At 54.2% G+C, this 12,873-nt stretch overlaps 1 protein-coding gene across 1 annotated transcript in view; it reads right to left on the bottom strand.

Moving 5' to 3' along the window:
- Positions 1 to 2,286: 2,286 nt before the first annotated feature.
- Positions 2,287 to 12,873, bottom strand: part of LOC103801582 (netrin-3) — a 17,620-nt gene continuing 7,033 nt past the window's right edge. Inside the window, exons 2-6 of the mRNA XM_009074001.1 lie at positions 12,203 to 12,391; positions 7,400 to 7,549; positions 6,372 to 6,425; positions 2,857 to 2,931; positions 2,287 to 2,615 (exon numbers count right to left, since the gene is read on the bottom strand). Of these exons, the coding sequence (XP_009072249.1) occupies positions 2,287 to 2,615; positions 2,857 to 2,931; positions 6,372 to 6,425; positions 7,400 to 7,549; positions 12,203 to 12,391 (797 nt within the window). The remainder of the gene's footprint in view (positions 2,616 to 2,856; positions 2,932 to 6,371; positions 6,426 to 7,399; positions 7,550 to 12,202; positions 12,392 to 12,873) is intronic.

Below are 12,873 nucleotides of genomic sequence, written 5' to 3'. Positions count from 1 at the left end.
AAGGCCTGTTAAAGACAAAAAAACACCGATGGAAATGTGCGTGGTTGTTTTGGCCCTTCCCATGCGGGGAAGAGGCATCCGCCGCCCGGAGCAGCCGGTCCCAGCGCAGTGCTGCTCGGCACACTGAGCTCAGCCAGCTGCTGCTCAGGGTGGGGGAGAGCTGCTCTCGAGGAAACAGCAGTGCATCAGAGCGTGCCAGAGCCTTTTCAGATCCTTTGCTGCATTAATATTTTTTTCCTTGAAGAGCTATTTTGGAAGACATATGCCTTTGTAGTGGCAAGGCGAGTTTGTGCTGCAGCATCTCTTTCTTGCCCTTGCTAAGCCCACAGCTGCTGGCTGCGGCCAGCAGGACTGTGTGACATCCCCTGCTGTCACACAAGTCCCCCTGTCCTGCCATCACCCATGGGTTCTGGCAGCACCCAGCAGTGTCAAGCACTCCCCACCACCAAAGTAGTGGTCAGGTCTGGATAGCTGTGGGTCAATATGTGACTGCCCCTGGAATTGCAGCCCTCCCCTAAACTGTGCCTGGGTTGGTGTCTGTGCTAAACCTGCCCTGAGCTGCAGGACAGGATGAACTGCATCTCTAAGCAACCCTGTGGTGCCACTACCACTGCACTCAGCACCCCAACACCAGCTCATGATGAGCCAGCTACAGTGTCCCAGGGACAGCCAAACCCCTGTGCAGTCCCTCAGAAGAGAGAGGAATAACAAAGGTGAATTATTGCTCTGAGCATCAAGGTTACACAAGCAGGGGAAGCCATGAGAAGTCATCAGCCTCAGTGACAATGCAGAATGGCATCCTCCAGCCCTTTGGCCAAGGTTTTAGGACACTCCCAAGCCTGTGCACAGTGCTGCTGGAGCCCAGAAGCATCGACCACCCATGGGACGGAGAGTCCATGCAAACTTCCACGGGCTCCAAAGGACAAAGCTTCATCCTAAAGGACTGGAAGACTGTGATGTAGGCTACAACAATTCACTGAGCCATTCAATAATTAAGGCAAAGTCTGAAGGGACAGGTATATCAGCTGTCAGAGCACCTATTATTTCTACTCACATTTATTAAGCCAAGACTGCTACAATCTCAACATGGGAAGATACTGACGTCTGTTTAACCGGAGACTAATACACAGTGAAGAAGATATAAGACTAGAGGTGGATCAATTAAAGCTCTTCTCTCTTCCTGCCACCTCTGCCTTGTGCATCTCCTTGGACAGCCTTGGCCACAGCAATACTTCCCAGGAGAGCACACAGTCCGGCCAGCTCTGAAGTATGCACACCAAGGCAGATGGTCACTTGGTGTCATCTCAACAGAAACAGGAGAAATTCTGTCAGTTGGTACCAGCTGAGAATATAGGGACTGGGTAGATGGACAACGATACACGATGGCTCCAGTCAGCCTGTCCACTCCAGCCCAGGGTCAGGTGGAGCAGGTGGACATGGGAGGGGAAAATCAGTGTCTCCAGGTCTTTCCCACTGGGTCGTCTGGACTATGCACCAGGATGGGTAACACCCAAGGGTTCTGAAGTCTATCCCTTTCTCCCTGGTGGACACAGCTCTGCCTGGTAGTGACCACTGACCCACTGCCAGGGCCTGACTCCTCCCTACAGCACTGCAGTGCCACGTGGGTCCTGCCCCAGCCAGAAGCACTGGTCTGTGTGAACCCAAGGTCACCAGGGAATCAGGCCTTGCAAAAGTCCATTTGTTCTTCCTGGTGGAGCTCCTGGGGCTGATCCCTCTGCAATGCTGGACAGTTGCCACTTAGCCTGCCCATGCACACACTGGGATAAAGGACAGAAGACTCTGACCTCCTGGGCAAGGAGAGAGGTCTGACAGCAGCACATTTTCAGAGTGAGGAAGAGTCATACCCTGGATGCTGGAGAAGGGAGAGCTGTCAACTCAGATATCAACACCAGGCAGAAGACAACTGTGTTAAAGGGAATATAAAAGCCTAGAAAATGAGTGCTATGAACAGCATGCCTGGAGCAGGACACCAATCCCCTTCAAGCTCCTTCAGGCAACAGGCACCCACAGGAACTCGCTCCACTTTGCTCCTCATTAAAGGTTTGTCATTACTGCATTATTTTTAATACACACTTAGAGAAAATGACCCACACGCACACCCACGCGTGCACATGCACACACAAAGGGAAACCATTGCCAAAATATACACTATAGACAGAGAGTCCGTTCACACTATATATATGTACAGAGTCTGTCGGCGCAGTCTGGCAGTGCACAGCCAGGCTGGGGCTGAGCATGGTGGGGGCAGGATGGCTGGGAAATCCCTCAGGGCTTCACACACTTCCCCTTCTTCTCCCGCCGCTGCAGTTTCCGCAGGCGGCGCGTCCAGGCGTCCCGCCACTGGATGACCAGGCTGTTCTTGTCAGCCATCAGTCCAGGCCTGTCAGTGGAGTTTTCACTGATTCCCATGACCAAGTACTTCTTGCTGATCTGGATCCTGGGGCACTTGCAGGACAGGTCTTTCAGGTGGATCCATAAAAAGTTGTCACCACGCTTGACCCGTTCGTCACGGCACTTGTAGACAGAAAGGATGTTGATGGTGAACTTGGCCCAGTTGGCCACCGTCTCCATTTCTAGGATGTTCACCTGGACCACTGAGGGAAAAACAGGGGACACACGGTGATGGGGGATGCTTTGCCTTGCTCTCCAAAGGAAGCTTTGGTGATAGGAACTGCCCATCCCCAGCAGCCTCACCTGCCTCATCCATCACAATTTTGGCAGGAACCCTTCTCCATACTGAGTGCACCCTATGTCTGCATGTCCCCCACCCACAGCCAGCCCTTGTCTGCCACTGGGTGAAGCCCAGTGTGGTGCAAGGAGGTTGAAGGTCCTTACCATAGTCCTTCTTGCAGTATTTCTTCATGTTAATCTTGTAGTTGCCCTTGGCTGGCTTGCAGTAGGAGTCACAGTCTGTGGAGGAAGAACAGAGGGTTGAGCACTGAGGGGCTTGAATCACATGAGGACCCATCCCACCCCAGCAGAAAAAGAATCAGGGTGGAGGAGACAGAGGCATGACCCAAGCCCGGCAGATGGTGGTGGGTACGCCACTCCTCCTGAGCCAGAGCCTGGGCACTGCTGGGGTTGGGGGTCTGGTTAGTCCAGTTGCCCCCCTGGCAGCTCACAGGGGCTGGGGGCTCAAAGCCCAGCATGAACACTGACACTACATAAACTGGAAAGAAAAAACAAGTGGCCTTGGGTGCATCAAACAGACTGTGTCACCTATGGTGATGGTGTCTTTCAGGATCATCAGTACAGGGGTGGTGGAGGGAGCCTAGGGACTCTCCTCCCAAGTGCAGAAAGGGATGGATGGGAGGAACACAGGCAGGACTGATGCCAAACCAAGGCAGTCATGATCCTCAGGGCAACTCAGCCCTTGGGCCAGAGTGGTGGGAAGCACCTCATGGGGCAGCCCCTCCAGAAACCTGTGCCTCACCAGTGTTTCCATAAGCAGGGAAGGAGACCCAGGCTGGGGGAGGTAGAGAGGTGAGGGAAGTGGCTCTGCTCCACCAGGCCACTCCTGCTGCCCAGGCATCCCCTGCTCAGGCTGCTCCAGAAGGGCTGGGAAGGCCACCAGGCTGTCCTCCACCCCACACACATCCCTCCCTGCTGTCCCCCAAGGCTCCTGTCCTCCAGGAGGCTTTTTTCTGTGCATTTCTAAAGCCTCCAGATTTGCATCTCAAGCAAAGGGAGGGCAGGCAATGCCTCTTTCCTTCTCCCCAAAGGCTTTGATCCCAACAATTGCCCGAAGCAGCCCTGTTCTCCTCCTTTCTTTCCCCTGCCATCTTCCTTTGAACATCTCAATTTGTCTCTTTCCAAATGGCATGTTTTTTCTAAGCCCATCTTTCTTCTTTTCTCTCCCTTTTGCAGGTTCTCCCTCTGGCTTGGCCCCACGTCCAGGGCCGGAGCCAGCAGTCTCTGAAGTTGTCTTTGTTTGCAGGTTGCCACAGCGATCACTGGGGATGGAGACGAGGGTCTGGGGGAAGACTGGGAGTAACAGCACCCTGTGCCAAGGGGAGGAGGAGAAAAGAGGAGAGAAAGAAGCCCGGGAGCACAAACTCGCCCTGGGCTCTGATGCTCTCCTCTCTGCCCAGTTCCTTTTTATCTGGGACTTTGTGCCGCCTGTTCCAAATTTGTCAATGATAGAAGTGGCACAGCACGAAACTAATTCTTGGCAGAGTGGAGTGAGCCCTGATTCACGGTTCAGCCCCACTGTGCTGTCACACTGCCCCTCTGCCTGGGCTGGCACAGCTGCCCCAGCTCTGCTGCATCCCCTGGGACAGCAGTGGTGGCTGCAGAGGGATGTAGGATCCCCTGGGACAGCAGTGGTGGCTGTAGAGGGGGCACAGGACCTCCCCATGTGGGATGACTGCTGAGTGTACTGGAATGCTCAGTGGTGGCACTGAAGGTGCCTCCATCCACTGCATCCATGGGATGTGGCACAGCCTCAGCTTGGACAGTGCTGTATCCCCTGGGATATGCTATGGCCTCAGCCTGGAGCCTGTTGCATCCCCTGAGACATGCTACAGCCCCATCTCAGACACATCCTTGGGATGTGCTACAGGCTGAACTTGAACACTGCTGCATCCCCCAGTATATGCTACAGCCCTGTCCCTGACACTGTTGTACCCATGGGCTACACTATTATCCCTTTCCTGACACTGACAGATCCCTGGTATGAGCTACAACCCTGTCCTAGACACTGATACATCCCTGGGCTATGCTACAGCCCCAACCCTGACACTGATGCATCCCTGGAAGATGCTACAGGGGCAGAGCAGGAGGAGGCAACTGGAGCCACAGGCCTGGTGTGGGCATCCACATCTCTGCAGGGGGAGTGTGTGTGAGAGGCAGCGAGTTTGCACATCTGGTTTACTTCTCCTCTCCTTGAAAAAAATAAAAGAATATTTTGTTTTAAGAGAGATGTAACTTAATTAGGTGTTATGGCTGCAAATCTTTTACTGCTGAGTTTGAATTCCTTTAAAGCCCTGTTTTGCGCTCCATGAGTTTTGTTAATTCTGCTAAAGGGGAACACGGATTTTTTTTTCCACTAAGTGGAAAATATTTTAAGATAATAATAATAAAAATTATGAGAAGTGGACCCAAGACGTTTCACCACCGAGCCAGTCAGCTGCTCAGGCACAGAGATCAAAGCTGGACCTCAAAGGCTCTGGAAGACTGTGAATGCAGGAGAAAGCTGGGAAGAGTGATGCAGAGGATGGCAATGTCAGTGAAAAGCCTGGACACACCCGGGGGACAGGACCTCAGCAGGGAGGAGGATGGGGAGAGGGGGGGAAGCCCAGCACCTGAGCACAGCAGCCCTGAACAATGTCCCCCTGTTCCTGCAGTGAGCACCTGCTGCCAGAGGCAGGGCAGGAGGTGGGAAAATGAGGGGAGAAGGGGCTCAGAGGCTGCCTGGGGTAGGAGGACTGAGGGGTGTTGAGGGCCCCTTGAGGAGTGCTCTTCTCAAGGGGAGCTGGGGGCTCTTGGGGCAGAGGGATGCAGGCAGATGGGCTCAGGGTGCAGGCAGCAGGGCAGGGGAAAGGGTGCAGGGAGCAGGGCAGGCAGTGGAACAGGGTGTTGGCAGCAGGGCAGGATGCTGACAGCAGGCAGGGTGCCAGGAGTGGAGCAGGGTGCTGGCAGCAGAGCAGGGTGCACCACTGTGGCTAGCCCTGCCTGCAGCACAAGCACACTGGAGAGGGATAAACCAGGCAGTGATGGGCAAGACAGCATCAGCCCCCATCTCTGATCTCCCCAGTGAAGTGGGCAACAGGACCCCTACCAGGTCCCCTGCTCCCCTGGTGGTGCAGGCTCTGGGCAGAGGCAGCTACTTTGCATTAAAGATATTCGAGCTAGAAGCCAGAAATCTTAAACCAACAAACCCACAGATAAACTGGAGGCCGAGCTGCTCTGCTAAAACAAAGCAAACACCTGGCTCTCCACCAGTGCCGTTTATTTTTGCACAGCTGAACAGCTCAGACATCACTGTAAGACCGTTGCTATTTATGAAGTTCTGGAAGGGAGTCACCTTGATTAACTCTGCTCCACGTGGCACTCTGCTGGCAATAAAAACATCCAAATTCCCCTTTCCCTCCCTCCATTTTTTAACTTTTCCCAAAGCCTGGTGTTCCCAGTTCCCTCCTCACAGTGAGCAGAGGTGGTGGTGGTCTGCCCTGTCCCATACAGACCCAAAAAAGATTTCAAATCTCAGTTGCATCTTTCACCAAAATTGTTCATCATTAATCTGTTTGTCATATATTTTGGTGGAGCTCAGCCCTTCCCCACAATGTGCCAGGGAGAGAGGAGGTAGTGTGGGCCCTCAGGTCTCTAGGCAGAGGACAAGGAACACTTACCTGCAGGTGCCTCTGTGCTGGTGATCAGGGAGGTGGGGTTGATGGCAGGGATCTCTGGAAAAGAAAGGGAGAGGTGTCTTAAGGAAAGAAGTCCCCACCTCTGGGGGTGACAGCTTGGCAAAAGTCCTGTGAAAATGGGCTACAAGGGGATTTTGTGAGTCACAAATCAAAGATGATAGGATGATCCTGACCTGAATATCACAAGCCATCAAATAGACCTGGAGATGCCCAAACTGAGCTCAGTATATTGGGACAGGCTGAGAGGCTGCAACTGCCAAGAGCCCTAAGTGGCTGTGTGGAGGATGAGTGTGCCAAGGAGAGATGCTCCCCAGATGCTCAGCTCATCTGAACTCAGTCTGCACATCAGATGGATGCTTGGCTGATCTCAGCATGTTCCAGGCTGCCCAGCACAGGCATAAGTGTGGGCAAAGACAACACTTTCTCAGGACTCTTGGCAACAAAACCTGGGGGAAATTCTCTCCTATCCTCAAATCTGGGGCAGAACAGAGAGAGGAGGCAGCTCCACCAGCTCACCCACACTGCCACCGCTTCAGCAGCGCCAGCGAATGCTGCAGGGCGGGAAACTGTTCCTCTGCCACTTGGGTCAAATTCAAACCCACTGTGACAATAAACACGGTTTTACACTGACCACAGGCTCTGGCCTTGCCCCAGACATGACCGCACTCAGGGCTCAGCAGGGTGAGGAAGGCACTTGCTGCAGCCAAGGATGGGACCCAGCAGAGCTGTTTCAGCCAGCTGGAAGCACTGACTCAAGGGCTCTTCCAGAGCTTCCTGTGCTGGGGAGTGTGAAGCACAGGTCACCCCAGAAAGTGACCCAACTGCCCTACTCGACCTCCTCCTGAAGAGCATCCATAAGGATGGACATCCTCTTGTCAGAGCCTTCCACCCACCACACATCACCCAACATGAGTGGAGGACCAAGCGTCACCCATTGGAAAACGCCCAAGGAGAGCATCCCCTGGTGCCAGTGTGGTCCCTGAGCACAGGGCAGGGCATGGGGCACTCACTGATGCAGGGAGCCACCGGCGAGCGGCTCTGCTGGTAGCCCTTGGCACAGCGGTTGCAGGTGAGGCCAGTCACACCATCCTTGCATGGGCACTGTCCTGTGGTTTGGTTGCAGGTCTTGCCGGCTGCGCCGACTGGGTGGCAGTCACAAGCTGGGTGGAAGAGAGAGAAAAGGTGACATGAGAGGGGACGCACAACACAAACCTTAAATTGGACCCAATGTGATATACCTAGAGAAGTGGGGAGGAGGGGGACCCTTCAGTGCACCACTGGAGAGCAGCTGCTGGGATGGGCACAACCAAGACCCACGTGGACCCGTGGATCTGGACCAACCATGGCCCTGCACATGCTGTGAGCTGCATGGGTAGGAACGAAAACCAACAAAGGGGTTGGCCAGGGTATAGCCTTGCTGACAGGGATGCTCAGATTGAGCCCTTGGAGACCCTGCAACTCCTGCTGGTGTCTGCAGCCATCAGCTCTCATTTAAGTCCTTCCTGCACCTCAGTCCCAGGGAGATGTTCCTGTCACAGCTGTAAAAGCCATTTTCTCCTCTTGCTCCTCTGAGCTTTTCAGTCCGTGGAGCTGAACCAACACGGAGCTTTTACACAAACTCTGGCCTTGTCTTGGTGCCTCCCTGCCACAGCCTCTCCATGGACCAGAGGTGGATTAAAGTTAGGTCTTCACCCTCAGCAGAGCCCTAAAGTGGCTCCCCATCACACCACACTGGATGATGGACACACTGAAGGCTGTCTACGTGGAGAGATGTGGGAAGGAGATGCTTGCTCAGGAGAAGACCTTCCCATTTCCCTGCCTGGGCTGGCTATGAGCTGGAGGAGGTTATCTCGGCCTCCATCAGTGTAAGAGTTGAACGTGATTCCAAAGCAAAACAAAAACATCTCCCCCCACCCGCCCCCGCAGCCCCCTGATGTTATCGTTTCCCTAATTTTCACCAGATGGGACTGGTGGGAGCACCATGGTGCTGCTCCTCAGCCCCCCTCCCTCACAGCCAGAAACCAGAGTGAGCAGCCTCTAATGGGGACCAGATGCTCCATCCTTATCAGATCTTGGCTGGGACTGGAAGCGGACGTCTTTCTGACAGGGATATTTTGGGGGCTCAGCTGTGATAACAAATGGCAGCGAGCGAGGGAGTCTTGGCATGATGCGAGGCCGTTGGAAACACGGGGGCTTTCTTGGGCCCCAGTGGTGTGTTCCTGGTGTAAAGTTTATGGACAGACATAAATCTCAGCCCAATCAGGATCCACTTCATCTAAGCCGATGTCTCTCCATGTGGTGGAAGGCAGATTTCAGTGGTTCTTGATGTTTCATCTGGATCAGCAATTAAGACAGCTTTGCTCGTCTTAAGTCTGTAACAGATCAGTGTCATTGGGGGATGAGCTTGGTCTCTGCCAGACCAATCTCTGCTCCCTTGCCCTGCCACAGTGGGATTTCCCAGTCCCACAAAACCCCATTACTCCTTCCTGCTGCTATGAGAAGAGCATCCCAGGCAGCAGTGCTTACCCCGATGGGTCTCATATCCCAGCACGGCCCATCCCACTGCTCTGGCTGTAACATCTCCATCCCTCCTCATCCTGACATGACCCAGGGACCCCATCCCAGCCCCAGGGAAGGCACAGGCATCAGGGGCACAGCACAGCTCCACATTGCTGCCCACACAGCGAGCCCTGCTGCTCCCAGCCCTCCACTGCCAGGATCTGGCCCATGGAGCTTGAATGGTGGATTAAGTCACTAGCTTGGAGCTTAACTCATAGAGCCGTGCTTGCCAGAAAGCATGTCTTGCACCTCATATTGAGGGTATTTTTGCATCTTGAGGCTTAGCTGCTACTGCTTCACCAGTTTTCATTGGAGAAAGCTCACAGTTTACAGCTTTGTTTAAATTACTGGGATTAATGCACAGCCATTCTTTATTTGACTTTTCAATTACTGCCATTGAATTAATCCTGTAGGTTGTTCTGCCTTTTCCATCCTCCCAGCTTTTCCGTCTCGCAGCATCCAGCAGTGACGCCGGCTGCTGGCAGGAGGGAAGGGCTCCCCTCCCTGCTTGCTGGTGGCCGAGGGCTCTGCTCAGTTATAGACACAGCCTTGGGCAACCTGCAGTTGTTTTTCGTGCCTATTTCAAAGCCATTGCATCCCAGCAGAGATGAACCGCAGCTGGAGAGTGATTTAGTAACATGTGCTGGAGTTTGTTTAAATAAAATAGAATAGTTCCTGGCCTCTGGGCTAGTGATTTGCCTCCTGAATATCAACTGAGCATCTGCAACATGGTCTTGTTGGAAGGTGTCCCTGCCCATGGCAGGGGGGTGGAAGTAGATGTTTTTAAAGGTTCCTTCCAACCCAAACCAGCCTGTGATTCTATGAGAATCTGTCTCTGCTGTGCTGCTCAGTGTCTGCCCTGGGCCAGTGCTGTGGTAGATGCAAACACCTTCATTCAAAGCTGTAGCCCATCGTTCCCAGCAGCCCGCTCCACACCTGCTTCAAACATCCACTGTCAGGATTCTTGCTTTTCCCTTTTTTTTTCCCTTGCACGACTGTAGATACCTGAGCTGCAGGTACAGGACACATCTTTGGAATCACCAAGCCCAAACTATCTAGTCACATTTCTGTATGTTTATGTATCTCTCTGGCAACACCAGTTCTCCATTCCCAGCACCTGGGACCCTGTTCCTGCTTCAAGGAGCTTCCAATTCCAACGGATCCACCACTGGATAAGTACAAGGAAGGAGTGGAAATGCTCTCTGGTTTACCAAAGGAGGGGCAGCCAAAGGAGCAGAAGCATCAGGGATTTTATTATTAACTCGGTTCCCTGAGGCAGAGCCAGGAACTGGCTCCCCAGACCCAGGGTACTGCCTTCACTGCCAGATCCTCCTCAACATATGCACCGTGGCGGGGGTTGGCCCTGTGCACATGTTCATCTGGCTCAGCTGAGCCTTTGCAGCACTTCCAAACCATGGGCAAACCCTGCCAGCCCTCCGGAAGCAGCACCCCCCAGCCCTGGCTGGCAGAGATGTGCCCGTGGCTTGGCACAGGGATGGAGGTTTGTCTGTGAGGGGGGACCTGCTGCAGCACCCCACTCCTCCTCTCCTCTGCAGCCTGGGCATTGCTCACTGCATTTCTCCTGCACTGCAGCATCTGCCCTCACCTCATCCCATCAACTCCTGGGCATCCTGGGATGCTTTGCTCTCCCTGGCCCCTCCAGAGGAGCCACTTTGGATCTGAGATGCTTTTCTTCACTGTAATGGTGGAGCAGGACTCACACTGACAGACAGTGGGTGCAGGCAGATGGAAGCAGCCAGGGCCCCTTTGTTTTCTCCATCCTCAGCCCTGCAAGTAGAGGGACCCAAGCCACAGCTGGGCAGGAAATGCTGTGCCTGCAGTGTTCCCAGTCCCTCAAACCCATGTTGTATTCATAAACCATCCTCCCTGCTTCCAGCCCCTGGCTAAATCCTGCTTGCTTTATTTATTATTAATTTTTGGTAACTGCTCTGCTCCCTTCCTGGAGCAGAAACTGAGCCCTCAGTGCTCAGCACAGAGGCAGCACTGGAGGCCCCAGGTCCCCCAGGGAGGAAAATACCTGCAGGGCTTCAAATTTGCTTAGAATTTTATCAGACAGTTTTGGAGTAAAAGTAGAAGGAGCTAGTCATAGAATCACAGAATATCCTGAGCTGGAAAGGACCCACAAGGATCACCAGGTCAACTCCTGGCCCTGCACAGAACACCCCAACAATCCACCCTGTGCCTGAGAGCATTGTCCAAATGCTCCTTGAGCTCTGTCAGGCTTGGAGCTGTGACCACTACCCTGGGAGGCTGTTCCAGTGGCCAAACACCCTTTGGGGGAAGAACCTTTTCTTAATGTAAACCTCCTTAACCCAAAGATTCCCACCCTTTGGGAGGGGTGGGAAGTGAGGTGCTGCCCCCAGAACATGCAGGGTGAGGTGGAGGTGGAATTCCCAGCCATGGCTGACCTCCTTTCCCACTCTGATGTTCCAGTCTGGATCTGCCAGTCCCTGAGGACAAGCAAGGTGTTTTCTTATCTCTAATCCTTTGGTGAAACTATTGTTTTGAAAAAGGCTGTGCAGCTGTCCTAAGCAGAGAGAGGGAAGAGGAACCAGGCAGGCTTGGCCAAGAGTTAGAGGAGAGATGCAGGTCCCATGATGTTTGGCAAAGGCTGGGGACCTTGCAAGGTCAAGCTGCAGCTTGATGGCCTGGAGCCAGCATGGCTCCTGGCCAGCTACCAGAAGCCACAGTGCTCCATATCCACCACAAAACAGGTCCCAAGAACCACTCCATCGCTGAAACTCATACTGTGGGATACTTTCCCTAAGTCCAGCAGGGAGATGGAACTTCCACCTGCATCACCAGCCCTCTAAGGCAGGGAATCCACACTCCAAACATGTCTATATCTCTGACAACCTCAGTATCAGAGCCAGGTTTCCAGCACATTTAGCCACATGCCTGCTTCAGCACCTGCCCAGCATCTCTCCAAACACCAGCCATGGAAATGGTAACTGCCACCACACCAGGACCCTCCTGGCATGAATGGGCTCCTGGCAGACTGCTTGCTCCCTGCCTGTCATCCTCCCCATCCCTTGAGGAGATGCTGAGCTCAAAGCATATCCCTGCCTGATGCCTATGGAGTGGCAGAGCTGATCAGGGGGTGGAGGCTGGAGGTAACTGGCCCCTGCCAGAGTGAGCAGTCAGACTCTGAGCAGAGGGTTGTCCCAAGGATGGGAAGGGACAGCAAGGAGACCAAGAATGATTCTCTCACCCATGGAGACCCCCCAGCTTACCCTTGCAGGCCTTGCGGTCGGTGATGGACTTGCTGAGGTCCCTGTAGAAACCCTCCCTGCAGTAGTGGCAGTGCCTCCCCGCGGTGTTGTGCCGGCAGTTGAGACAGACACCACCACTTTTCCGGCCCGAGAGCTTGTACAGCTCCATGTTGAAGCGGCAGCGTCGGGCGTGCAGGTTGCAGTTGCAGGCTGCAAAGGGAAGGAGAGACGGTGAGGGCTGGAGGTGAAACCCAGGACCCCCTGGGTGGGCTAGAGCTGCCCTGGTACCCTTCGCTGCTGCTGGGGGCTGTGCTGGGGAGTGGGATGGGCACAGCACAGCTGGTCCCAACGTGCTGTTCAGATGTGCAGCATCCACCACCCCACAGGGTTGGTGCTGGGAGGTCAGGGCAAAGGAGAAAGGGCATGTGTAAGGATGGGGTGCCACTTGGCTGAAGACAGGCAAGTGTGGGATGGAGGGGTGCAGCCAGGGGGGTCAGCAACAGCAGCTGGGCACCTGCAGCTCCACTGTTCCCCCCCCTTTCCCTGGCAGCTGGCTCTGGTGAGAGAGCCCACCCAGCCTTCTGCAGGACCACCCACCTCATGCCAAGGAGGCAACGCTCCTGCCACTTTGCAGGGCACCACCCTTGACAGCTGAGCCCCCAAATTCTATACATTTAAGGCTCTACCCTGCG

This window comes from Acanthisitta chloris, unplaced genomic scaffold (assembly GCF_000695815.1).
Source record: "Acanthisitta chloris isolate BGI_N310 unplaced genomic scaffold, ASM69581v1 scaffold17924, whole genome shotgun sequence".
Lineage (NCBI taxonomy): Eukaryota > Metazoa > Chordata > Aves > Passeriformes > Acanthisittidae > Acanthisitta > Acanthisitta chloris.
The sequence above is the reverse complement of the archived record's forward strand: the minus strand, read 5'-3'. Positions and strand labels throughout refer to the sequence as shown.